Source organism: Gymnodraco acuticeps, unplaced genomic scaffold (genome assembly GCF_902827175.1).
Source record: "Gymnodraco acuticeps unplaced genomic scaffold, fGymAcu1.1, whole genome shotgun sequence".
NCBI classification, from domain to species: domain Eukaryota; kingdom Metazoa; phylum Chordata; class Actinopteri; order Perciformes; family Bathydraconidae; genus Gymnodraco; species Gymnodraco acuticeps.
The window spans coordinates 2,283,365-2,311,329 of NW_022991180.1; the positions used below are offsets into that span (position 1 = coordinate 2,283,365).

General features: G+C 38.5%; 2 protein-coding genes across 4 annotated transcripts; both read left to right on the top strand.

Annotated features, from left to right (window-relative positions):
* The first annotated feature begins 330 nt into the window (after nt 1–330).
* On the top strand, nt 331–5,134 carry myoz1a (myozenin 1a). Its single transcript, XM_034237811.1, has 7 exons — nt 331–353; nt 447–482; nt 2,740–2,826; nt 3,028–3,212; nt 3,664–3,946; nt 4,156–4,321; nt 4,402–5,134. Exons 3-7 carry the CDS (start codon nt 2,742–2,744, stop codon nt 4,631–4,633), a joined length of 951 nt encoding a protein of 316 aa, XP_034093702.1. The 5' UTR covers nt 331–353; nt 447–482; nt 2,740–2,741; the 3' UTR covers nt 4,634–5,134.
* Nucleotides 5,135–5,973: 839 nt separating this feature from the next.
* hhat (hedgehog acyltransferase) lies at nt 5,974–26,242 on the top strand. 3 transcript variants are annotated; one of them, XM_034237815.1, is made up of 12 exons: nt 5,974–6,106; nt 7,290–7,430; nt 7,521–7,585; nt 7,805–7,918; nt 8,013–8,207; nt 9,396–9,608; nt 9,963–10,140; nt 12,001–12,151; nt 14,913–14,948; nt 20,379–20,580; nt 20,982–21,126; nt 24,911–26,242. In XM_034237815.1, exons 2-12 carry the CDS (start codon nt 7,316–7,318, stop codon nt 24,994–24,996), a joined length of 1,500 nt encoding a protein of 499 aa, XP_034093706.1. In that variant the 5' UTR covers nt 5,974–6,106; nt 7,290–7,315; the 3' UTR covers nt 24,997–26,242. The 3 variants fall into 3 exon arrangements, with proteins under 3 accessions (XP_034093706.1, XP_034093704.1, XP_034093705.1); XM_034237813.1 differs by having other exon boundaries at nt 21,098–21,126; XM_034237814.1 differs by having other exon boundaries at nt 5,992–6,106; nt 7,263–7,430; nt 21,098–21,126.
* Nucleotides 26,243–27,965: the final 1,723 nt, after the last annotated feature.

Below are 27,965 nucleotides of genomic sequence, written 5' to 3' on the forward strand. Positions count from 1 at the left end.
GTCTTAATATACACACATTAACGTTGCACTGTGTACTTGTGTGTACCACTAAACAGCCCCCAGAGTCCTTTGAGGTGATCTTATAGCCGAGTTCTGTTCCCCTCGTTATTTGCTACTAAATATAGGCTTCTAAACCATCTGTGAGAATGATTTTGTTCCCCCCATCAGCACTTTCAGCTGGCCAACAGAGACTTCTCCCCCCTGCCTCTGCCCCCCCAAGCCCTATCCTAACCTCCTCCTCCTCCCGTCTTGACACCAACACTGCTGCTACCCACACCCCCATCCCTCTGAAAGATCTGCCATCTGAGTGAAGGGTGGGTTTTGCACTTCCCTGGAACTGGGTCTAGCCATACGTAGGTTCAGAGGCACTAAGGGATTTGTAAACGTGTGATCCAGATCCCCAGCATCGGGCCCTGAGTCTCCTCTTCTCTGTTTGGTATTTATAGGTCTGTCTCTCCTCCCAGGATTGCAACAATAACCCGGTGAGTGGATTTGCATCCCATCGGTGTTCTTTGTTCTACTAATACAACTTGGATTTGGATTCTGGCTACTACAAAAATGGAGAGAGGCAATTAAGATGTTCCCAATCATAAATTGTGTGGTTTGAGCAGCTGAGCTCAGAGAATCTAATCTAAGAGGAGCTCAACAACTCAGTAACCAGATTATAGCTCGCTTTTGATTGAAATATTTTTGATTTCACAAATGATTAAGAGAAAAGGAGTCACTTTGCTGCTTTTACATTTTCATCGTACGTCTTAAAATTACCAGAGGAATGGGTGAATGTGCTGACCATCCCTCTTGGTGGGCGTTGCTAAGATTTGATATGGTGTTACCAATCTCTAACAGGGGGGGGGAGGTAAATCTGAGCGCAAGGCTAAGTTAGTAATTATTTAAGGCAACTATAACAGTGTCCAGAACCCTTCACATTAACAGTTACAGCAACTCGAGCTATCACTTGTGTTTTGAGAGAGGTCCAAACATTCACTCAGAATTGTTTTCGGGAGGTTTGATTTGTGTCCTTAGGGTTGTGTCAAGCCTATTTAATAGCCAAATGACGGCATTACATGTCGCTTAAATGTCTTGGCTTGAAACAGCAGTTAAAAATAGCTGCAGTGGGTTGAGTTACAGTCAGTAGATGTGATGTTTTGCTACGCGACTGGGTCTTAAAGAAACTGTTAAGAGCTGAAGGTGCCTATCCGATAAGAAGACAAACAACTGTAAAAAAAAATAAACTATAATGTATAACACCAGATGAATATCCTTAGAAAAGGAAGGATCCACAGGTTGTAAGAAATATGGTTGTTAAAGTTATAGGGATTTAATGGTGAGCGATATCGCGTCATATGAGAGAGTAAAGTAATGCCCTCAATTGCCCCTTCTACATGTTCCCATGCAGGCCGCAGATTTGGGAATATGATCAGATGCTATTTTATGATCATGAGGCCTTCACCTCTACTGCAGTAGAATGGCACTAGCACATTTTGATCTGGTTAATGTTGTCTTAGTCTGTGTACAGGTCTTGTCCCCAAACAGATCTGAAACAAACATTCAGCTATATGTTTCCTTTGGAGCAGACATTTCTTTCACTTGGGAACGTGGGGAATCTGAGGGCAATGACATCTCCCTTGAACTTGAAAAAGGAGCAGGGCCCCTCTGAACTGTGTCCGTGTCCGTAGATTCACTTTCAGGGGTTGTTGATGCTGTAGGTAACTATTCAATTAGTTTGAAATGGGGGCCAGATGATGAAAATGATCCAAAGCAAGGGTCCGGGAAAAAGATGGCTTGAAATATGAGCAATCATATTAAGAGCTTCAGATACAGTAAATACTACAACAGCGTAGTGGAGTGCGTATATTGTGTTTAATTAAATCAAACATAGTCCCAAGGCCTTTCTAGATCTAAATGGCAAGTTCAGAACTCAGTAGGCCTACATGTGAAGCTAATTTAACCATCAACATCATTTCATTTGATTTCATTTAGGTGAAATTATCTAATAATTCACGCAGAGATGCAATAAATGACAGGAGTTGTCACTACAGTAGCTAGTAGGTGGGTTCGAAACCCGAGCCCGCCGAAGTTTTCAGGCAATGTCTTCGTCTCTATCTCTCAATTTAACACCCTCTCTGGAATAAAGGACTCTTTAAAAAATATTTTTTTTAAAAACTCAACAAAAAAAACCTAAAAAAACAGAAGTAGATTACTTTTTAACATGATACTCCAAGGGCAGTAAATATCACCCCGGGGCCGGATTTGGCCCGCGGGCCGCCAATTGAATAGCCCTGCAGGTGGTGAGACTAAAGAGGGATCTAGATACGTTTGTACTATGGTCAAGGAAGTAAAGCAGTATGTTCTTTCTTTTTTTTATTGCGTGGAATGCATCTAGAAAGGAAATATAAAAACACTCCCGTTATTTAATCTGAACCTTTGAGTGAACCTGTACCCACACAGATTTAGTCCCATTGCCGTACATTTTTTCCTTTGAATAGGATAGATGACATTGAGCACGAGTTCCTCAAGTTGCTACATTGAATCACACATATTGAAATAGAAACAATGTTATTCATATTAAATTGATTGATAAATAACTAAATGTTTTTTTGAGAAGCTACTTTTATTTTGTTTCTTGGGAAAGAGGTTCACTTTGATAACGCTCTATCGCTGAGGAATGATACATTACATTTGATCATTTGTAACCATAATATTGTTACTGCTAACTCCCTGTCTTTCCTGATCCTCCAGTCATGCCTCTGGGAAAACCTGCCCCGCAGAACAAGCGGAAAAATCTCGCCAAGATCATAACCGACCTAACACATATCACTCAGGATGGTAAGGTTGGCATAAAGTTACATTTTCCATATGCTAACTGCAGCTTTTTCATGTTAACATAAAATGATGTCTTAAAATACTTGGTTAGGGTTTGTTTGTGTTTTGCATATCACTACAGAGACACCCAGACTACTTGGCAATATTTAGTTCCACATTAAGACATTTGTAAATGTAACACTTATTCAAATGTTCCTTACCTAGAGTATGAGTCAGATCCAGAGGCCGAGCTGGACCTGGGAACAAAGATCAGGTCTCCCAAAGACATCATGCTGGAGGAGCTTTCCCTGCAGAACAACAAAGGTTCCAAGATGTTCAGGATGAGGCAGAAGAGAGTGGATAGGTTCATCTACGAGAACAACCCTGACATCTTCAGCAGTGAGGCTATGGTGAGATTAAAACTTAAGGGGATGACAAAATCCAATTCATTAAAAAAGATTTATAAATATACGACACAATTTGAATAGCACACACAACATTCAACAGAGAAACGTATTGCAATGTTTGAAGAAACACACATTCTTGTCACTTTACAACATTAATCTGTCCTAATTAAATATGTGTTTTAATTCATATTATACAGCAGCTGTCTGAAAGAAACATAATAGTAGGACAGCAAAAATGTACTTGATTTTTTTAGTTTTAAAGTTAATCTTAAAACCCTTAGATAATTATTGATCAATCAAACCAGCTCGATAAATATTCAGATTGACTGGCAGAAGATAAAGCCTACAATGCTCACTGAGAGTTCTCAGTAAAGCCTTTCCAGGTTGAACTTTTATAAGATAAAACCTAGTAAATGATGTCACGTGTTTAATATATCCATGATTTTTCTTTCAGGACGACCTCCAGAAGTTTGTTCCCTCTCTGGGAGGTCAGATGAGAGGTGACATCATAAATGTTGGTGGACATTTTGTAAGCAAACAGGTTGGACTGAATTTTGTAGGGATGCACGGCAAAGGAGGAGCTCCAGTGCCTCCTCCCAAGCCTGGAAGCAAAGGTGCAGGAGCAGGTGCAGGAGCAGGTGCAGGAGCAGGAGACGGAGCAGGGGCAGGTGGACAGGGTGGGGGCGACCATGGGAAAGAAGGTGGAGAAGGAGACAGTGGGTGGTCTCCACTTAAAGGTAGGTACCATGTTGTTTTTTTTTAATTGTAGAAAGATTCTGTTTCATAGTCAAACATTTCCAAACTCTTGGAGAGACTTTTTTGTTCAACATCACAAATATTACTGAAACCAGCCCAAAGTCTATGAACATATTTGTAAAACTTTATTTAATGTTACCAACTAAGCTGAGAGTGTCTTATGCTCTAGTCGTGGATATTTTCTTCACAGGAGGTGGAAGTGATGATGCATCTAAGACGATGCGTATTTTGAAGTTGTACGTGTCGCCATGGGAGAAGGCCATGAAGGGGGATGAAATTCTGGTAGCGACTATGAAAGGTGGAATGGCTGGTCCTTGTGATGCAAAGGATTTGCGCAAGTACAAAAGCTTCAACAGGTACGTCCCGCAAGGCCTGACTTTGTAGGTGTTCTTCGAAAAGAAGAGGCTTCAATAATCCTCTCACCTTGCTTTGCTAGGTCTGCCATGCCGTTTGGCGGTTTCGAGAAGGCCAATCAGTTCTTGAAATTCCAGATGCCAGAACCTGAGGCCAAAGAGGAGCCTGAACCCGCGATGGTGTACCAGCATGAAATCGGCTGCCGGCCTTCCTTCAACCGCACTCCTATTGGCTGGGTGGGCAACGGTGAGCCGGGCAGCATTCATATGGAGACAGATGCTGTGCCCTTCGATGGAGAGACCGACGAACTGTGAAGAAACATCCATACTGTGATAACACTGACGTTGCATGAATGCTTGCAAACACGTTAAGCTTGTACACAACAGAAGAGCTTACGGTTAACTGTTATATTCATGAATTTGATCCCTCAGTGTGGATAACTGAAAGTGTATATGAAATGTGGTCATGTTTCTTTTTTGCTCTGTACGTGGTTTTCAGTCAAATAAAAAAGCTTGTGTGAGGATGAAACATAACGTTTATTTAAGTCTATACGTTTAGTAAAAACAATTGATTTGTCAGAAAAGTTGCAGATTTTGAAAGAATTAATGAAGTATGAAGGATATATTTAGGCTATTTTACTGTTGAGCACAGTCATGATGTCACATTTGTTATTCACCATACAGGGTCTTTTTGTTGTTAGGGATTTCTGTTTATTTGTGGAACTGTGATAACCCTACAATGATGTCGCAATGCATGCTGATCATTCACCCTACCTTACCAACACTTTCTCCACAATAAACCCTTTAAAACTGAAACAATTCTCTTGTCGAGTGAATAAAATATCAAAGGAAATGGTTTTATGTAAAAATCCTTACCAATTTTATTAACTATTTTTTAAATATAGTCGTAGGATCCTTATACATTTTCATTTTGTATGACTAAATAGGCGTCATTGAGTTAAAATCTAAGTATTTCTTAAAGCAGTGGTGGAAAAAGTATTCAGATTCCTTACTTGAGTAAAAGTACTTTACAAATACTCAATTTAGAGTAAAAGTACTTCATCGAGAATGGTACTTAAGTACAAGTATTTAAGTATGATTATGAAAATGTAATTGAAGTATTAGAAGTAAAAGTACTCATTGCAGAGAAAACAAAACACATTTTAAAATAAATCTTCACATTCAAGAAGCTAGAACTGTATAAATAATGTTAGCAGAATTTCTGCCAATACATTTTCTGTTAACCCACTCATGGTTTTAGTTATTTAAATATCATTTTTGATGGTTTATATTAATAATAATGATATTTTATGTAGTATTTATTTCTATTGTGTGTCAAAATCTGAATTTATAAAGAAACTAGTAAACAAATATGAACAATACATCTAATTGCTTCCCAAATGTAGTAGAGTGGAAGTATGAAGCAGTAACAACTGAAAATAGTCGGGTAAAGTACAAGTACCTCAAATGTGTGCTTAAGTCCAGTACTTGAGTAAATGTACTTAGATATTGTCCTTTACTCAGTGGTGGAAAATAACTGAGTTTTTTTAACCACTGACTACAGCATATTTTTCCTGGCATAATGGAGCCACTCCTGCACAGATGGGGGCGGTCATGCTCTAAAAAGTTGTTGCATGGCATAAATGAAGGAAAAAGAAGAAGAAATCATTACCTCTGAATGTTGGATGCCGGATTGTTCTAACGTTATGTTCCTCTGGTCCAAGCGCTTTCAGACAGGGCTGTTTACACTGTACAGCACTGCAATGGACAGCGGTGCAGTAGTATCAGGTAACACTGCAACTTGTTAACGTGATTAGCTAGCTTAGCTAACGTCAGCTAACTGCCATTTCAACTGGAAAGTTTACGGAAGTTTTCAGCTCACCTAAACAAATTGGGAATACAAATAATGGTCAAATTAGCACAACAACATGAAGACACACGCCGACTAGGTTTAAGTGGTGTCGTAATTCTCTCAAACGCCAATAAAATGCCCAGAAACGATAACAGTGGAAACGGTAGCCAACAGTTAACGCTACTTTATTTTACCCGTGTAAACTAGTACGTTGTAGTCAGCAGCAACCGCTGGGTGCAGTGTTACCTAGCAACGGCAGTGATTGCCATGCCAACCGGTTGGCATATTCCTGACGATGCTGTACTTAACGATGACAATTATACATATCAGTGGTGGAAAAAGTAAAGTAATGCAACAATACAATGTAAAAGTACTGTAGTAATAATGTTATTATAAAGAACCAGTGTTAGCGCCACAATGTACTTAAAATACCAAAAGTAGTACAGATGCAGCAGCTGAAAATGGTGGACTGTTTTAAACTAACGTTTCTGTAATCTATAACAATAATACTACATAATATTCATATTAGTTAGTTCATATACATGATAACAATCTGCACAGAAAGTTACTAAATAAATGTTATGGACTGAAAAGTGCTTTATTTCCTCTAAATATCTATCCGCCAGTGGGTTAAAATAATAAGTTGCATGGATTAGTATTCATTTTACTTAAGTAAAATACAAGTATATAAAATGTGCATTCCACCACTGTACACACAACACATTAATCTTATACAGGTTTATGTAGCCATTGGTTACTTGTGTCAACAGCAGAAGCCATTTAACATTTTATAACTTGTATTAAAAGTGTAACATAATCTACCATTACATCTAACTACCTACCTAATATGGCTATAATGCAATTTTACCTCAGTTTGTTTTTGATGTTCAGAAATGTTTCCAGTTGATGCTGCTAATGTTAAAAAAGGGAAATATAATCGTAAATTGTTTAATGTATTAAAGAATACCAGTTTCAGTTTGATCGAGCTTTCAACTTTTTTTTTTTTATAGAAAGAAAAAACAGATTTCAATACCACATTTATGTGATATATTGTATGTTTCTTTTTGTTAGTGCTAATTAATATTTGTACAGGATATACATTGACTCACTTCATTATAGGTGCACTATAGCAGTGATTTCCCCTGATGACATCTCTGGCTCAACTGGCGCCTCTGCCAAGGACAGAGATCCTTGCATATTGGGTGCTGTCCTTAGGCTCACATCTCTACTCTTTCTACCAACTGCACAGGTTCTCCAAAGGTAAGGTATGGACAGACATCTGTATGATGGTTCAATGAACTTTAAAAGTTTAAGAAAATATAAACTGTTATTTCCTGGTTTGTACCTCAGAGCATGAAGCAGGATTAGAGAGAGGATTCCAGTTGGAAAAAGGCCTTGTCAAGGGTTTTAAAAGGGTAAGTTCAATGTTGAAATGACTGATCTAAAGCCCGATCTTTACCCACATTATTGTGCATCTCACTGAAAAAATAAGTTTGTTTTGAGTTCATAGTGAGACACACTATTATGTGTCACGGAAAGTGTGTTTCAGTTTAGTTTTTGAAAGGCATTAATTTGTTTAATAAATGTAATTAAGGTGTGATTTAGAGTGCCATAATTAAGTATTTTTTTGTCAGGACCTTTCTGACTTTGAGTGGAGTTTCTGGACTGAATGGGCTAAGAAGTCTTTGCTGTGGACTCTAATTGGTCATGGCGTGATATCAAGATTGACCAGCATCTTTAATCCCAAGGTAGGAAACTGCTACCGAACTGTGAAGTGGAATATTGCTATCAGGGAAGAGATGACTCAATGCAACATCCTTTTTTTATGTTTTTCTTTTACAGCTTAGGGTGCCAGCACTCACCATATATGGCCTCTTAGCAGCCAGCAGTGTGTTGGGGATTAAAGGTGTGAGCGTGCTGCTGGTACATGTGGGCCTGTCGTTTTCACTGGCCCAATTACAAAAGCCTGCTCTGTCATGGTGCTGCAACCTTCTGCTGCTCTCCACACTTCACATCCATCCACTACAAGAGATCCAGGTAGGCTGTATGTCAAATGGATATGATTTGTTCCTGATTTTGGACGGATGACATCTAAAAATCATCTTTACATAGCCGAAACATTTAATGTGTCTTTACTATTTTACTTGTAATGAAGAAAAAATACAGTCGGTCCTTAAAAGGATAAAACGTATAAAATATGATGTGAATCTACTACAAAAAATAAGCTATAAAGATAGGGTGGACAAAGTCTGTCATCTGTCTTGACCATCAAATTCACTTGAACTTACCATTTCTTAGTCGCAATGAAATGATACTGTCCATTTTTTATTTCGATTTGATCATGCATACTAACTGTTTCATCTACCATTAATCTTCACTGCATGTCATATTTTCAAAGAACACAAGAGGGCACACAATAACAAGAATACGGTTATAAGACAAAAGTTGAGTGCATTTTATTGAAAGGATACTACACTTGGTATTTCCAGTAATACCTGAGGATTAATGCATGTAAACACACAACAATGATAATTGACTGACAAAACAATATTTGAATTCAGTTTAAATTTGACTATAGGACTCAATTCAATGTATGTCTTAATTTATCTGTTATTATGAACACTGGTATTTTAGTACATTTAGGGTTGTTTTATCTTCCTCCGGTTTTGATTTGCATGATACTCTATACATTTTATGTAAGGATCTACAGTATGAGCTGATTGACTGCCCAATTACTGTATTTACAGCTGGAAGTTAAAAACTGTTTGAATTGACTTGGGAAGGTGTAGAACAATCCTATAAATACCCTTTAACTGCACATTAGCTGACACATCAACATGGTTATAGCCAGCAACTATGCTACAATGGTTGGAAATGTGAAATAGACCTGACAGACCTGTAAATGCTTCAAAAGATCTGCCTCCTTTGCTCAAACACGATTGCACACAGACTGAGTCCTGTGTTTAACCACAATTCCCAATGCTGTTAAGCAGACCTAATTAAAATGTGTCTCAAACATATGCTTATTAGTAGGTCTTGACAGATCTTCATTACCAGTGTTATGCTGTAATCTGCTAATGTTCCCCTTTTTAATGTGTCATATCTATAAGCATATAAGAACTATTTTTAAAAGCATATCTACATTTAGTGTCAGACTGTCACTATTATATAAGGATTCCCTGGGAATGTGATAACAAATAATTGGCCTTCCTCTTTGTTACACAGAGAGGCTGGTATAAGACCGAGGAGGAGTACTATCTGCTCGTCTTCAGTGTCGCTGTCTGTGGACTTCGCCTCATCAGCTTCAGCCTGGAGCATTGCTGGAGCCCTGCAGACGGTGGTGGAGCTGTGCAGCTCGGCTGGTTGTTTTCATACACCTTCTATCATCCTTTTTTCTACAATGGACCCATTATCTCGTACAGAGACTACACTGAGCAGGTAAGAGTGTAAACAAAAGCAAATTATACTGTTGAAATTGCCTCTTGTTACTGTCTGGAGGCGGCTGATTGCTGCTCCTAAGTGCAGGTGATCTCAGGTCACCTTTTTAAAAACATAGTAGACAATCAGTGGTGGGCCATTTATGAAAATTGAAACGTACATTTTTACCAGATTTGAAGAGGAATAGCTAACCCTTCATTTGATCCACTGTTATAATACTAACTTTTTATGCCTGCTTGTTTTTATACACAATTTTGGAGTAGATGTATACGTGTTCATACTACATGGTTGCTCTTTTTGTAGTGAAGATGCAACCAGCAACCTTTAACAACAACTCACTTTCTGTATTTTCAGATGCAAAGGCCTGCTGAGGAGTGTGACGGGGACAAATCTGGTGTCATTTACTTGGTGCTCAGATCAGGACGAATCATACTGTGGTGGTGCCTCGCGGAATACATGATCCATGTTATGTATATGCACTCCATCCAATCTAATGAGACATACTTAGAGATCCTCCCTCCCTGGGCCTTGGGTAAGTGTTTATTCTGGGTGTATTTTTGGCTGCTATGTACATTGCTTCTAGCTTTAATGTTTAAAGAATTTAAAACATGTTACTCCCCCTTACCCCAAAGTGTTTAGTTGGCTTTAAAAGTCAGATATGCCGATAAGAGTTTTACTTAATGGTCTTGATTTGAGTTGGCATGCTCTGTGGTGTGATTGTGTTTATATTTAAATAAAGTTACAGAATAGGTGTTTGTTGATAATGTATTTTTTTGCTTTTACATTGTTGTTTCCAAAATGTAAGAAATAATTGCCAAAGTTATAGTTGAAATACTCTGTAAGGGCCCTGTGAGTCTTTGCAGGAAACATGGCGTCTTTATTTTTGGGAGGTTTTAAGGTCCCATGACATGCTTTTCCAGTTATTACCCATCCCCTTGTGTGTTATTTAGCTTTGTATGCATGTAAACCGTCTGCAAACCCTCAAAGTACACCCTGTAGCGAGTAAAACTCTAACACAGAAAAGACCTGTCTATGCTGCCCCGGAACGCCTCGTTGGAGATTTCTCTTTTTCTTCCTGGGTACAGTGACGAGACCATACCCAAATGGACCCTCCGTGGAGCGCTGGGGAGGGTGCTAGTGGAGCCTTGCAGCGGCGAAACTGTGGCGCGGGGGGGAGGGGTGCTAGTGGAGCCTCGCAGATGGGGGTGCTGCAGCCCCCTTACACACCAGTAACCCAGCTCGCTCACACTGTCTGAGCCGTGTAACGTCCCACCAACACAGCACCCAGACCCCACGCAGCATTCTCATCTGTTTGTCATTACTGGTGTCATTTTCTGGTTGCTCACGCCATTGAAACACATAATCACTGATGTTCCACTGTAACAGTGGTGGACTCATCAGAACAGAGTGGGCGAGCGGACCAATCAGAGCAGACTGGGCTCATAGGAGGGGGGGGCAGGAGCTCCAACAAGCCGTTTAGGACAGAGAGTGAATACACATACTTTACAGAGATGCTGTATGAGAAACCAATGTGAGTTTGGAAAATTGCACAATATAAATCTATTCTAGTAGACCTCAACAATGGAATTATGATCAGTAGAAATGGCCATGACATGGGACCTTTAAGTGATTTACTTAGGAGGACGCTGTGGTCATAAATACTCTGCATGCACAGTCTTGTGTTGATCCTATTTTAGATGTGAAGCTCCTCTGGGATTTTCAAGTTTTATTACTTATCCATTAATTAATACAGTAATTTACTCACTCGCCGTTGTACTGTCTGCCCCCTCGTCGCCATAAACAGGTATAGAATCTGAATCGTTATAATTTACTGGCCTCCTTTTTGCAATTCAGCCTAACTGTTCTCAGCAGCTATTAAATGTCAGCACAATCTTTTGTTTGCCAAGTTCTACCTATTGATCCCTCCTTTTTTGCTCTTCCTGAGATTTCCTCCCTTTTTTCCTTATTAAAACAAGTGTTTCCCTTTCTTATAATAGAGGGTGTTGTATTATTTTAAAAGTCGTTTCACGCAAATATAGTGAATTTGGGTTATACAAAACACCTGTTTTAAAACGAAAAAACAATAACTGCCCAGTTTATTCTAAAATAAAGTCCACAGTAGTGGTTTGCAGTCTGAAAAGCATCTGAGGAACTCTCATAAAATTATAATTTATTTATGGATAAGTATTCATTAGGGTTTCAAATGTAGCACATAGTACATCAGCTGCTGTTCCCAATGCCAACCAATACAATAGACTTCAATAATTAATAAAGTGAGCTGAGCAGTTTGACAGTCATTGTTTATTTTTCTTAGTATACAACTATCCCTATCCTTAAAGAGCACTGTTCTTGATCATTTACATAATAAACATTACTTTTCCCCCTCTCACAGGTGGTCTGGCGCTGGCCCTTGTCCAGTTTTTCTTTGTGAAGTATCTGGTTCTGTTCGGCTTTCCATCCATGCTGGCTTCTATGGATCAACTAGTTCCCCCAAAGCTCCCTCGCTGTGTCAGCATCATGTACAGTTTCACAGGGATGTGGAGGTAAGATCAAGCTGCAGAAACAATTCTAGTTACCCCTGACATAAATGTGCTATTATATTGGTCCCGCAGCATTCCCTCAGCGACAGGAGAGCTAGCATGCTTGGTATTCTTGAGGAAAAGGAAATGTCAAGAGCCTCAAGTGCTCACTGTGCTTTTGCAATAAGATTCAGACAGGGCCCCGATAATTGTGTCATTTTGTCATTACTGGCAATCAGAACAATACTGTAGGTCACCTCTGCACCAGGAACATTATATCATTCTTTCAGACTCAAGCTAAAATAGTTTGTTTTTTTCTGGGGTTGGTCCTACATTTGAAGACTACATGATGTTGTTTTTTGTTAAGTAAAAACAGCTAAGTAGTCTAGAAAGTAAATCATGAAAAGAAAAACATTTGTGTTAAAAAAATGAATAATCGCCAAATAGATTGCCACTTAAAATGTGTGTCAAAAAGGAAAATATTCTGTGAAAAAAGGTCATCTTCTCGGTAAAAAACTTAGGTCAAGCTAATTATATTGTTATCTTGGTTTTTCTTGAATATTCAAAGTAAGAATTGGGCTCCAGACATCAGAATAGTCCTAGGCCATTCAAAACTATTGATTGAAATCGTTTGGATAACCTTGGTAGCCTTTTACAGAAGTAGACAAGATAAAAAGGAAACAGACATCTTTAACTTAATAGTTCTCCATTAAACCACATAATAATCGAAATAAATGAAATGTCAAACAGTTGTGAGCCTCTTACTCAGAAAATGTCCATTAAATCAACGAAAAACCAACTTCAAATGAGGCGGAAATCAATTGTCCCTTAATTAAATCAACTGTCCATGGAGCAATGAGCAGGGGAAAAGGGCAAAAATAGATGCAATTAGGCTGAGGGCACATTAACATGAAGCAGGAGAATATGAGAAGCCTGGAGACAGGAAGGAGACATACCTTACTTTAGGTCCAACAGCAGGTCAAAGAGGGAGTTAGAAAAACTTAATCCAAACCTGCTCCAGGATCAATACATTACAATCCCCTACATAGAATAACTGTTACTCTACTTTTATACATGTCACTTTTAGTCATTTGGATAAGCGGAGATCTCCAGAAACTAAAACTTAGTTATCTCCTTGCTCTCCATACTTTCTGATCTCCTCCATGCTTTTGCTAGATGTTTACCTTCCCTCTGCTCACAGGTGTGTCTGATTTATCTCCTCCCCTTCCTGTGCAGGTTGAAAAGGGCTATTTTCCACGTTTTCTGTCCCTCCTTTATGCTACACTCATTAAGCATGAGATTGTCGAAACACACACATCATACACAGTTATTTCTGTCCCACCTACCTCTTTAAAAGTAAATGTCATGGTAATTGTAAAATGTGATGAAGCTCATTTAACACTTTCACTTCCAAGCGAAGGACTATGCCTGGTTCATGCTGAAGGGGTCACACTTGCTCAAGTTAAAGGAACACACACATTGCAGTACTGCTTGTTATATTGGGATAAAGTACCTTAATCAGCAATAATTAAAGTATAGAAAGACAGCGAAGACACATAAAAATAGTATTCAGGTCAGTCAGGTAAAACAAATGGGGAACATTTAGCACACAGTAAATAGCTGACACACTGTGAACTATGGTGTAATATACACCATTACCAGCTCATTAAATACAATAAAACCAGTCGACTGTAATACAACATCCTACAATAAATCCTACCTTGAATATAACTTTATTAAAATGCATGATCATTTATGCTTCAGTTTGTGGAGCTGTTGAACTGTATTTCATTAAACTGACAGCTGTTTATATTACATTGTCCACCCTAATTACATTTATTAGAGGATGCTAAATAACTCAAATGTCTCTTAGTATAATATATTACAGCTTAACTGTATCACAAACTACATCCTCTAAAATATAATAGTGAAATATCACACAGTGAATTTGAAAATGTGGATGATACATTTGTATTAAAGTTAAATAAACATCCTTTTTAAAATGATAAACTTCATGAAGGCAGGATTTGTTGCATTAGTTTTAGCTGGATATACCTAATAAACTGGCAACTGACCGAGTGTATGAACAAGGCTTAGACTGAACCAACATGGAAGTAAATGCAGACCTCCTTTGATACCATAACATTATGCAGTCAAATTCCTCGTACGTGTCAACCTACCTGGTAATAAAGCTGTTTCTGATTCTGATAGAGAAAAACACATCAGTGCTGCTGTAATAATAATAATACATTACATTTATAAAGCGCTTTTCCTGGTGCTCAAAACGCTTACAAGCAAGTGAGAAACTGTGAGAAAAATCAGTCTCCCTTATGGTTATACTTTGCAATTACCATGCAGGAAAGACTTTCTTGCAGCAAACATCCTCTGTTCCTTTAGTTCATTGAGAAACTGCTCTCTTAACTCAGATCACATACAATTGAGATGGAAGGCAGTGCATTCGGTTTTGCAGTAAGAATGCGGATCGACCAATGTGCTGACACCGATGCACTCCAATCCGGCCCGTGTGCTGAGCTGGTCAATGTTGACAACATTGATGGAATGCATAAAGCTGTCCACTGACATCATTCGCAAACAGCCTCAGTTTACTTGCAGCACAACACAAAAAAACACTTTTTCTAATCATCTTAATGACAAAGAGCATGCACACATACTGAATGTGTTTATATAAGGCCCAGTTCTCAGGTGTGTCTCACTCGGTGCTTTATTATTATGTAAATGTGAGACTCAATATTCATTTCTCTTTTCTTTTCTTTTTTTCACTCAGGCACTTTGACGCCGGTCTGTATCGATGGCTCATCAGGTAAGAGGCACTTCATGAGTGGTGGACGGACTAATTCAGATGTTAATGACTACTTAAAATGTAAAAATGATATCTAAATCAAATAACAACTCTTGAATAATCTATCTATCCCTCTATCTGTCTATTTGTCTGTCTATCTGTCCGTTTTTCTGTCTTCTATATATCTACCTTTCTATCAATCTTTTCTTATATCTATATATATCAATATATCTGTCTATCTGTATCTAGTTTCTAAATATCTATCCATCTATATATATATACACCTATCCTTCTACAGTATCTCGCTGTATGTCGGTCTGTCTGTCTATCTATATTATATACATCTTTTTATATATCTTTCTATCCATCTATCTGTCTATCCGTCTATCTATCTGTCTATCTATCTATCCGTCTATCTACATATCTATCCGTCTATCTATCTGTCTATCCGTCTATCTACATATCTATCCGTCTATCTATCTGTCTATCCGTCTATCTATCTATCTATCCATCTATCTATCTATCTATCTATCCGTCTATCTATCTATCTATCTATCTCTATCTATCTCTATCTATCTATCCGTCTATCTATCTGTCTATCCGTCTATCTATCTATCTATCCGTCTATCTATCTGTCTATCTATCTATCTATCTATCCGTCTATCTATCTGTCTATCCGTCTATCTATCTATCTATCCGTCTGTCTATCCGTCTGTCTATCCGTCTGTCTATCCGTCTGTCTATCTATCTATCTGTCTATCTACATATCTATCCGTCTATCTATCCGTCTATCTATCTGTCTATCCGTCTGTCTATCCGTCTATCTATCTGTCTATCCGTCTATCTATCTGTCTATCCGTCTATCTATCCGTCTATCTATCTGTCTATCCGTCTATCTATCTATCTATCCGTCTATCTATCTGTCTATCTATCCGTCTATCTATCTGTCTATCCGTCTATCTATCTGTCTATCCATCTATCTATCTATCTATCCGTCTATCTATCTGTCTATCTATCTATCTATCGGTCTATCTATCCGTCTATCTAGCTTGTGTTTACTCATACTGTATGTGTTATTAATCGCACACTTACTATTAAGAGCTTGTTTCCTGCGGGGCATTGAACTTGTCAGTTGAATAACCTTTAAAAAGGTGCCACTCTCCAGCTGCCTGCCTGCGTGTTTTATCATAATGGACGAGGACGCCTCATTTGCATGAAGGCTTTCTCATGATTATGAGGTTGGCTGTTGTTGGTGAATAGTTCTTCTGTTGTGTTACCGTTTCCGCACCCTGGAGAAATGCCTCCTTGTTTAATATGTGCATACGTAATGCGAGCATTGTGTGTTTGCGCACTTGTAATTTGGACAACGCTGTTATTAGTTTGTCTGCTTTTTAATGATGCACACTTGGATAAACGCAGCCTATTGGGAGGTTATGGTCCGCTTAATAGAGGCAGGTTGCTACATCAAGGCGATGCCACAGTTGCACGCTTGTCAGAAAACACAGTGCTATCCGGTGTAAAATGTCCCTTGTCTCGGTTTTTGTTTGCTAATTAGTTTTAGTGTTGACACTTATGACGTACATGTACACCTGCTTTTCAGAAGGTAAAGATGAGTTTAGAATTCAATTCAGCATATCAGATGGCTAAAAAGGCTCCAATTAATCGGCAAAAAAAACCTCAAATTTAAATTGCAAATGCTAGTTTCCATTTTAATCCATTGGAAATTGTTTTCTCTCGCCTAATGGCATCACTTGCAATGATGCAACTGCTGATGCAAAATTATACACATGACACAATGCCCCGACGTTCCTTCGAGTGAAAGCGCTTTTAAAGAGGTTTTAATGGAGTTCTGAAATTCTGTTGAAATTGTCTGAAGAGCGCTAGATGAGAGCGTAGGTGTTAAATGATGTGCTCTACATGACTCACTGACACCCCGTCTCCCTGGGCAGCTAAGTGGCTCATTCTTCACCATTCCTGAAGGCTTTCTGCATCTATTCTGCTCAGGTTCTCTGTTTCAAACACTTATCAGATAACTAAAAAGCTCTTAATGGTGGAGTTATTGCTGTTATAAATGAGGAGATCTGGGAGAAAATATGTGAAAATGAATAAGTGGAGGCTTGGATTGAGCCTGGAAGGGGTATGATTGCACTTAAAGATGACAAAACATTGCTAAAAGTCACTTTTTCACTACATGGGACAGGTTATGACAAAATGACCAAACTCAGTCTAGGAAGTGGGCTACATTTGACCTGTAGCACAAATATTGAGGAGCACCAAAAATCATGTGATAGAGTTTTCTTCACAAATTATCTTACTAATGTTTTGATTACAGCTAAAGCTTCTGTTAATTCTCACTGTAACAACTTTATATCATAAAACCTCACCTGTTCAGTGCTTATGCACCTCATTGTGTAATATTGGAGTCAGAAAAAAAGGGATTTGAAATGGGATATTGTGTTTTCCCTTACCTGTAGTGGGTTTTTGTGCATGGTGATGGTCTGTAACGGCTACATTTCTCTCCCACACACATGCCTCCATTGGACTTTTTTGTTTATGTAACATAGTGACATCACTACATAACACCCACGTTCCTGACTAGCACTTCAACACATTGTACGTGATAGGCTAATGGGCGGGACATCTCTGAGCGGTTGACCAATCACCAAAAAGCCAGTTAGCTATCCTATCAGAGCAGACTGGGCTCTGGTTTCAGACAGAGGGTGAAAAAGGTGCTGCAGCACAGGCAGTATGAGAAAAATAGAGACCTTTTTGAACATTAAAGCAAGGAGACATGTCACAGAAGAGGCAAAAAAACAAATATGAACCTGAAAATTAGTATAACACGCTATACAGATTTAGATTTTCCCCCTCATATGTCACATACACGCTCATTAGAATATACCGCCTCACATGTAAGTATTTCCACCCACGACTTAGCAACTACCTTTTCCAAAGACGCACCATATTTTTTTTCATAGAGCCAATCACGGACCACAGACTGGGCTTTTCCAGGAGGGGGGCTTCAAGAGGCAGCCATTAAAACAGAGTGTTCAGACAGAGGGGTGGACACAGGTAAATTCAGACAGAAAGAGACAAATAATGTGTTTTGTCAACATATAAAAGCTTATAAAGATGTTCTAGTACAATCCCAGAATACACGCACGAACTAGAAATATTAGCATAATTATTGCCCTTTAAAGCAAGGAACAAAGTACACTGTTTCTCTATTAGAGCACAGAAACTGACAATAACAGTTGCAAGACTAATTCCTCCTGCCAGTCTCTGAACCTTGTCTGCATGTTGTCTGCACCATCTGCTTGAAATAGTAAAGTGTTACATAACAAATTGATTACTCACTCACACATTCATGTGCATCTCCAAATGCTCAAAGTTTGATTACCATCTGTTTAGGATCCACCTACATCTTGCTAATTTAAATAGATGGATGGGTTCTCAGTGTGTTTAGGTATTCAGTTTGCTCTTGCCCTAACACTCTGGTTCCTCTCCATCTGTTTCTACTTTCATCCTGCATCCAAGCTAGCCACTCTATTTAAGGCTCAGAAAATGCTGGCTCATCTTTCAGTCAGGAACATTGATTATCCACAGGGTGGCTGAGATAATTAGTTCCCAGCTCAGCAACAAGACATACTGTAACGTGATGTTTGTTTCTAAGTGTGCTGGAGTGATTCAGCATGAAACAGAGGAGCTTCTCTCAATATCTGAGGCCATTTCTCTTCACAGCATGCACCACAATCTTTACTGATTGATGGGATATTATACGCATCATGTGGGCTATTTTTTATCAACGCATGAAGTGTAATCTCATTTAAACCACAGTAGTGGGTTATGAGATATATATTTGCTTGTTTTTTTTAACCAATATGTTGAAATCAGACATTACCCAACCAAAACAAGACCTCACTAGAGTTATGGAAGACAACAATCAATTTGACAAAGAAAATGGGTTAACTATGTGTCATGGTTTTGGTGCAAATCACCAAAACCACTCTGGAATCATTAACCCAGTTGCAGCGTTATTAACAACTTGATATGATTGATATTCCCGAAAGTGCCTCTATTTTAGCACCACACGTCAAAGCAATGATGACCAAAAACCAAAGAACATGGCATGAACATGAGTATTCTTTGCAATTCTTTGGTGCAATGTGGGGCCATTTACAACTTAACTTCTCCAGTATGTGTGTCCTGCCCTCACAAAAGATCTGTCTGTTACCATCCCTGTTTTTTCTCTCTTTCATTTCTGATCTTCTGCTACATTATTAAGCATCCAAACCTCTCAGGTCTGCTGGCACTGGTCGGCTTTTTGTCCCCAGAGTCAAAACCAAATATTGTTCAGTGATTATACTCCATACATCTGGAATAAACTACCATTAAAGTGCAGGTCCGCTGCAACTCTCACTTCTTTCAAATCCAGGCTGAAGACTTCTCTTTTGCCGCTGCTTTTGATTAAACACAAGACTTTGTATATCTTACACTGCACCGTAACTCTTATTCTTGTATTGTATACCCATCTTATTCTAGCTTGTTTTATTTTATTATATTGGTTTTTAATGGCTGTCATTTTATAAAGAGTTACTATTGCATTACAGTATGTTTTTCTTATGTAAATGTTTTTCATTTTTGTGAAGCACTTTGAATTGCCTTGAAGTGTGCTATATACAAGAAATTGCCTTGCCTTGTGTTGGCCGGGTCATTACTTTAAAGGTCACCTATTATGCACTTTTTCATGTCTTTTATACATAAATATGTGTCCCCTCTGTGTTGAGAGACTCAGAAAGTTTCAGGAAAAAGATCCTCTCTCTTTTGGTCCTGATCTATCAATATAAAAACCTGTCTGAAAGGTAGCTGATCAGTTTTTGGCCACTTCGTGATGTCACAAGGTTTTTTGGGGTTGTGTAACCATTAGCCAATAACCAACGTCCACGTGATCTGTTTGGTATTTCGAGCCAAACACTTCAGAGATCTATCTGAGACCTATAATTAGGGCTGCTCAATTAATCGTATTTGAATCGCAATTATGATTTGGCTTGCAACGATTTTAAAAACAACATAATCGAAATAAAACGATTATCTTTTTTATTTAATTTTTTAATATCATTTTTTTTAATTTAAAAAAAAAAAAATTTTAATTGGTTTTTCAGTTGAATTATACTTAAAGTTCAGGGTAATCAACTGTTAAAAACATACTGTTAAAACAATTTTTTTCAATAAATGGATGTTTTCAAAGTAAATGGATAATCGTTTTTAATAATCGTGATGTCAATTATTGACCCAAATAATCGAGATTATGATTTGTTTGCCATAATCGAGCAGCCCTACCTATAATGTATTTTTGAAAAATAATATAATGGGGGACCTTTAAAGAGCTATTGCTTGATTCTGATTGTGTTTAGAGATGTATTCTTTACTGTTATGTACTCATGTTTCCAGATACATCTACGTGCCGCTGGGAGGTTCTCGCCACGGTCTTCTTTACCAAATGTTATCCACTGGCCTTGCGTTCGGGTTCGTCTGCCTGTGGCACGGCGGCCATGACTACTTGCGATACTGGGCCCTGATGAATTGGGCCGGAGTTGTGGTGGAAAACACACTGAAGTCTGTCTTTGCCTCATCTTACATTCACTCCATTGTTGTGAGTTTGGATTCCAATTAAAGTCTGACAGTTTAGATGTGTGAGCATGATGAAACATTTCCTGTAGCTAGAAATAAAGAGGTCATGTAAACTGATTTAAGAAGAGATAATGCCTGGAGCTGCTGCAGTAAGTACAGACGAGAGACAAACGGGTTGGAAGCTGTCATATCTAATTGGCATGTACGGCCAACATTAATGTGAGTTAAAGTCTGTTTCCAATTCATTAACAATCTAAATGTTCAGGCTATTCTTGCTTCTTTGGCCTCTAATGAAGTCTGAAGGCACATTGTAATTCTTCTAGTTTATGGTTGCAGAGTTCATTAGTACTTTACGGCTCTCAGTTTCTCAGATTTACGTTGCAAATCTTTTGTTTCTCTCTTTTTTGTTTACTGATTTCCCAGGAGCGAAATGTCTCTCCGGCGATGGAGAGGCGTTGCATTGCCCTTCTCTCTGCCTTCTCCACCGCCATGCTCATCCTCTCTAATCTGGTGTTCCTCGGGGGGATACATGTTGGCAGAATCTTCTGGAAGCGTGTCTTCATTCAAGGTAAATCCACTTCCACAAAGCTTTTACAACTCGATGTCTATGTGCTTTTTAGTAAGCAGGATTTATAAAATTCTTTAGATTGCACGTCAAGGGGAAAATATTCGACAACTTGGTTGAGTGTCGCAATAACTATATTGCTTGATTATAATTAGAAATAAACAGATCTCTTTATGATTCTATGATACAACAAATATGTTGCTGAATTAAAATGAATTAAAGGCAAATATTTCCATGAAAATTAAACAAAAATCAAAACTCACCAATGAAAAATAATATTGGTTAAACATTGAAAGGTTTCTATGTTTAATGTTAAAATAAAAACTTCATATTGTGGGGCCCTAATGTGTTTCTAAATGTTTTAAGGTACTGTGAGTTGTATTGTAGTACATTTCAACTTCTCCTTCAGTAGTGAAAGCAGCTAAAAATAGTATGGTTAAAATAAGAGACAACTCGCATACATGTAGTTTATACATACACCGATTAGAATAAAGTGACGATATTACGCTGTGTTTTCAGTGGATGTTGAGGCTCGGGTTGTACTGGGACTAATTGTGCCTCTGTATGGGCAAACTCTCCTGATGGAGAGACATCTGCGAAGTGGTTGTGCCAGTCCCTGTTTCACCCGCTGTGTCTTTATTTGGCTCATTTGGTACCTAAAGCGAGATGGCAGGCCCTCCTGAAAGCCTGCCTCCTCGTGATAAGCAGTCTGAGCTGCAGACGCCGCTGGGTCGGGCACGGAGTCAGTGCTGATACTTCACCGTATAATAGAGTGATATAAACGTATCAACAATAACTCTTATTTAATGCTGAATTCTTAGTTTAGTCATTTCTAAAGCAGACTTACGTTTTTTTGGCAACAGGGGAAGTGAAACAAGCTGTAAACACTTTTATAAAGTTGGTGTTTGTCTATTTCCACATCCAGCAGACCCAGAACAGCGTTAGCATTTATGTTCTGTTAATGTCGTACAGTCTTTGGGCCTCTCCAAATGATGCCTAAACAGCCCGTAGCAGATCATATTCCAGTCAGCAGTTTAGTTTTTTTTCAGCCTCACAGCAAATTGTGTGGAACATTATGCTTCTTCCTGTAGACTTGGTGTAAATAAGTTAAGAGAAACCTAAAAATAAGAGCAGGGTGTTATAAAATACCATCTCTATTGTAAATTATTCAGAGTTAGACCTAGAAACTAAACTGTGAATCTCAGTTTGCCTTTAAGGAGATCATTTGGACCATTTAAAATACAAAAATAAAGATCCAAAAAGGGCAATGCCTGATGCTTATTTAAAATATTTAAATAGACCATTGAACAAACCACTTATTAATCGTGTTTCTTTTCCCTCAGTACAGATTTTATACTTTTAAATTGAACTGTAATGGATCCACCAGAAATGCCTGTAGCCATTACTTGTGTCTGCATAATATCCCACCGAGGGCTAGCGCTGGTTTGCTTCATTAACATGAGATCAATGCTTTTAAATCAGCCTGTCTGCGATTTATACTGGTGCATGCAGTAGCGTAAATGCACTCTTTGACTTCTCTGGTGGTAAATGTTTCTTTCACCATCTAAGAAAAATGGTCTTTATAGTATTATATGTTTGTAAGGATATGGGTTTGTTATTTCACATACCACCCAGAAGCCCCAATGTGTGATTATTTTAGAGACATAATGCTGGGTCACAGAGTTGTTAAAATGGTATCATACTAGTAGACAGTGTGTAGTGTTAAATACAAAGTGTGAATCATAGCAGCACATTTTGAAAGCCATAATTAAAACGTTTTTATGCAGACTGTTGAGTAGCGCTTTTATTACTTTGTGGTCATAAATCAGTGAACCCCTTTACATCGATTTACTTCCAACTCTTGTTATCCAGTACTATAAATTATCCTACAAAAACAGCAGTTAAGGAGGTCTTTTAACTGTTGCTGTTTCGTCACAGCTTTTCTAATTCGATACTTGAAAAATGAGCATGAAAATGTATTCTTGGAAACATGGCTAGTCAAAATGCTAGCATGATGATGTTTAGCAGGTTTAAAGGCTAGCATTAGCCACTAGCACTAAACATGAAATACAGCGTGTGTCATTTGTCTTGTGTACATATACAGGATGTATAAACAGTGAAATTACAACGTTGACCTGATGATGCCAAAGGATGAAAAAGCATGGGTCACTAAAGCAAACACAGTTCTTCCTGGAGGAAACATGAACAGATGAAAAATGATTAATGTCGATTCATCCCAAATTACAGACGATAAGTCAGACAAACAGAGACTCAAATGGCAAAAGAAACCTCACATTTACTTATTTGCAAGTCCTTGTTTTCTCAGGCTATTGATAATGTAAAATATACCAAGTAGCACAGTCCTTCTGATCACTTAGCAGTTTGATATTAGTTTTGAGTTGCCTCTGCACGTGGTCTTTCCCCCTCACATGAACACGAAGCACTCTGTTAATCAAGTGGCAGAGAAACTGGTTTAATTACAGCAGTGGTTGATTAGAGTCATAGTAACATGAGTATGAAGGAGATGTAATTGTTTTCACTGTCTTTGCCAGGATTGAGTAATTAGCAGCAGCAAAAACTTGTTCCAAAAGGTCAAGTAGATCCTACGATTTCTCATTTGTGACCACAAGGTTCTCACATTTTACTAGTTGTGTGTGCTTTTTCTTAAAGTTCTGCTTTCTCTGTTAGTTTTAAATCAGATGGATGGACAATATATTGAACACTGAGGGCTTTAATGAAACATATGCAAATATAAAACACCTGAAGGGCCACAAACTAAAAGGCTTTGTATGATTTATTTAGATATCAGAAATGCATAATATTACAAATTCCTTATGAACATGTAAAATGTCCTCCAGCATAAAAAGATGCATAATAAAAAGTCTGGCTTCTCTAGGCTCAGCCCGTGTAACCTTTCTCTCCTGCAGACAGGAGCCGGACAGTACAGCTGTGCACAAAGCAGCCCGTGTGTATGTGAATGAGATTTTGACATGAATGGAAAAGAATAGACCATTGAAAAGCATTGTGGGTGCAGGTGCAAGCTGCTGGGATAATCTGGAGGCAAGCCAGTTTAGGAGGAGGCGCAGACAGCTGTGCTTACCTGCCAGCTCGACCAACCAAGACGCTGCTATAAATAGAAAAAAGGAATAACTGTAAAACAACACAGAAGAGCCGGGATAACTAAGCAAACTACTACTGCCTGTCGGTGAAGCTATTGTGAAATACAGCTCTGGAGAGACCACCGCAAATGTATCACTTATCTGGTTTTACTATTGATAGATATATGTTTGAGTAAAATGAAAATGTTTGTGTTCTCTAAACCCCTGACAACAATGGATGGGAAGACGCCATTAAACAAAGCCGAGCGGCTTGAATTTGTTTTGCCAGGAGTGGCAAAAAGTCAGACAACAGCAATGTGACAAAGATGAAGAGGAGGCCAACAATAATGAAAGATTGTTAATCAGGGTTATTCCACCAGTTACTAAACTCTTCCTAGGTTGAAACATAAGTAGTGTGGTGTCTAAAAATGAATAGAACTGGTTTTCCTGAAACTACTTCTTTTTTGATCATTTTATCTCATTTGCTGCAAGACAATAATTCAAAAATTCATTTTAATCAAACGCTTACCGATAAATAATAAAACCGGATAAACTGATTACCTAATTTTGCAATCATCTCATATTCTGTCATGCTCTTTAATTAGTAACCCCCAAAAAATATCTGTGCATAGCAGTCTAATCATTTACAAATTAATGATATGAGTACATTTGTTTTCTTTATATTTCAGGTTGGTCCACCATTGCCCTGCCTATGCTGGCTTTCCTCTACTGCTTTGCTCAGATTGGACTGGAGTGGACTTCTCGCCCACCATGAGTCACCTTGACTTTGTATCGGAGGCAGAATCCCCCGAATGCGACCTGCTGAGTCCGGAGCCTTGTCCTCACCAGACAGAGGCTCTGTGGCACACCTGGCTCTCCTCCACAGAGCGTCCTAAACCTGGCTGAAGTGCAGCTGACTGAGCAGACACTTTTACTACCTGCAAGGCCGTGCAAAATCTGCCTGTAAGCTAAGACTTAAAGGATCACTGCGGATTCTCTCTGAGGAGTTTCGTGGAAAATGAAAGTGCACATAAGCTGTAATTGACTCAAATTCAGGGCATTTCCAATATGAGCCCTTACAGTGTCAAAGCATGTTTTCTACACAATAAACTACACTCAATCACTGTTATTCTAAGAAACTGTAAATTCAAATATGGACCCTAAATATGTTTGGTTATATGACTTTGATAAAGTATTGCTTAGTGGTGCGGTAAACCGGAGAAATGCTAATTTCTAATTTACCGTCCTCTAGCTCGCCACTAAAGCGTTTGTTTATTCAGAGGTAAAAAAAAAAGGCACAGAATGCTGAATAGAGCAGCAGGGAACCTGATCAATGTTATTATTCCACTTACAGATGCAATTTAGGTAAAGTAGGATGACACTAATATTTATAGATGTATTTTCTAAACACTTCCGATGGACTACTAACTTTTCTTTCAGCACAGTAACAATGATAGATGACATTTATCCACTGGAATGCAGATAAAAGGAAAAAAACAACACAAGTTACTCATTTCTGTCAACTGTTTAATGCCTAGTCATTATATATATATCCATCTATCTTATGACGGATAACCCTCCTGTACCTGATGAAACGATTCATTCACATGTTCATGTTTATGTCCAAACAAGTCAGGAATGTTGTGGGGTATTTTAAAGGGGTTAACCTACTGCCCTGTACTTGAGAAACTGAGGCATGACAACTAGCTTAAGTAAAGGGTTAGAGCTGGGATTCATAGACATAAAAAAAGAAAAGAATATCACAAGTCTTTCCTTTTAAGAGAGGTTGAAATTGATGCTAAACAATTGAGGGGTAAAGCCTGAATAGAGTCAATTAACCAATTAGACGATCTACAGGAAAATAATCGTTAACTATTTTTGAAATGGTTTTTTTCTGCTTTATTATTGTAAACTGAATTTGATCAACTACACTGACATTTTTACTGTATATTGATATGATTATACACCAAAAGATCTATGAGTCGAGAAAATAAACTGCAGTTTAATTTAATTTAACAATATGAATGGGTAGTTTTGTTCAGAGTCATCAGGTTGAGGCTGTCCCCAGTGATTATGAATTGATGTTGATGGTTGCAAAATCCTTTAACTTAATTTCTACCAATTCAGTTTAGTTTCACCCCAACAGAACATAATGAACAGCTTTGACGATAAGTTACACATCTTAAAAGCTTTCACATTTAAATTCAGATCAGAATAAATAATTGAGTCTGTAATCCAGTGGGGGATGGCTAAATAGTCAACCGTTTTGAAGACAAACTCCATGTCTGGGTAAGTAACAGAAAGCTGCTTTGAAAGGCTTATCTGTGTTGTTGTTTTTGGTCTTTTGAGCTTAGAAAGTGTGATGTGGCAAAAACAATCTGATCCTCTTACTATTCAGTGCACAGTTTGGAAAGCAAACATCTCCAGGGCAAGGCATCCAAGGAGATACATTTCAGATCGAGTGTTTTTTAAATCATTACTGACTGATTCATCATTAACAAAAAACTCATGTTGCCTGTGGTCCTCTTATTATTATTGCAGCAACAACAATTGACTGTTCCCAAGGTTTCTATGTTCCTGTGTGTATCAGTGAACTGTCCTTCCTGCAAAGGTCTGTAATTGTAATCTTGATCAGCAGGAATAAAGCATTGTGGTTGAAATTCTTGCAATAACTTTTGCAGAAGAGGCACACAGCAAATAGAGAGCAATGTCTCCACTGCCAAATACAACGACTTTAACTGAACAGTATGCTTACTTACAGTTTTAAAGATACATGCCCAGTGATGAGATAACTGATATGCAATGAGATAACTGACACATGATCATGTCAAGTGCCACCCGATCACAACAAAGCTGATATCTTAACCAAGATTAAGATATGTTTCGATCTGATGTTATATTACATGGCATCACCAAATACACACATGCACCGGTAACCCTAACCGTAACAGGTGTCAGAGCGAAGAGGCTGCCAATGGTTCGGTGTACGGGAGCAGTTGGTGCCCTGCTCAAGGACCCCTCGGCAGCACCCAGGAGGCAAACTGGCAGTACTCCAGCTACAAGTCTGCACTGCTACAGTTTGAATAGCCAAGTTTCAACAGACTGAGCTACTGACGCCTACAATTGAACTATTCTCTTTTGGCTCTCAATACATTATTATTTATAGAGCAATTTATCCTTATGTTCTCTTTACAATCATCATTTTCAATACACGGTCCGAAAATATAATAACTGAAGTCCTACATCGGCCCTCTGGCTCCTAATGTTTCTTCTTCCTCCATGAGAAACGTAGATTTGATCTTTGACTAGAACTTAAACTTCAGACATCCCTAAATCCAAGTGTGATTGCACATTTGCCGTAAAGGCCCCATGCCACTGGAACTGTCTCCCTCCCCTCTGTTAGATCAGCGGAGTCTGCTTTAAAAAAACGATCCAAGGGCCGCCGCATAGCTCAGATGGTAGAGCGGGCAGCCTATGTACTGCGGCTCGGTCCCAATGTGGAGGGACAGGGTTTGAATCCAACAGGGAACAATTTGCCACATGTCATCCCCTCTGTCTTCCCCTATCTAACACAGTTGCGTCAACATAGGCACTTTTTGGTGGCCCAAGAAAAATCGTTTTTAATAAAACAACTCTCAAATCCCATGTCTACGTGATCCCCATGCACACTTGATGTAAATAATATCCTACTTATATTGTGTATATTCTGTTAACAGAAAATTGGCCCTTCAATAGTGTTTTTAT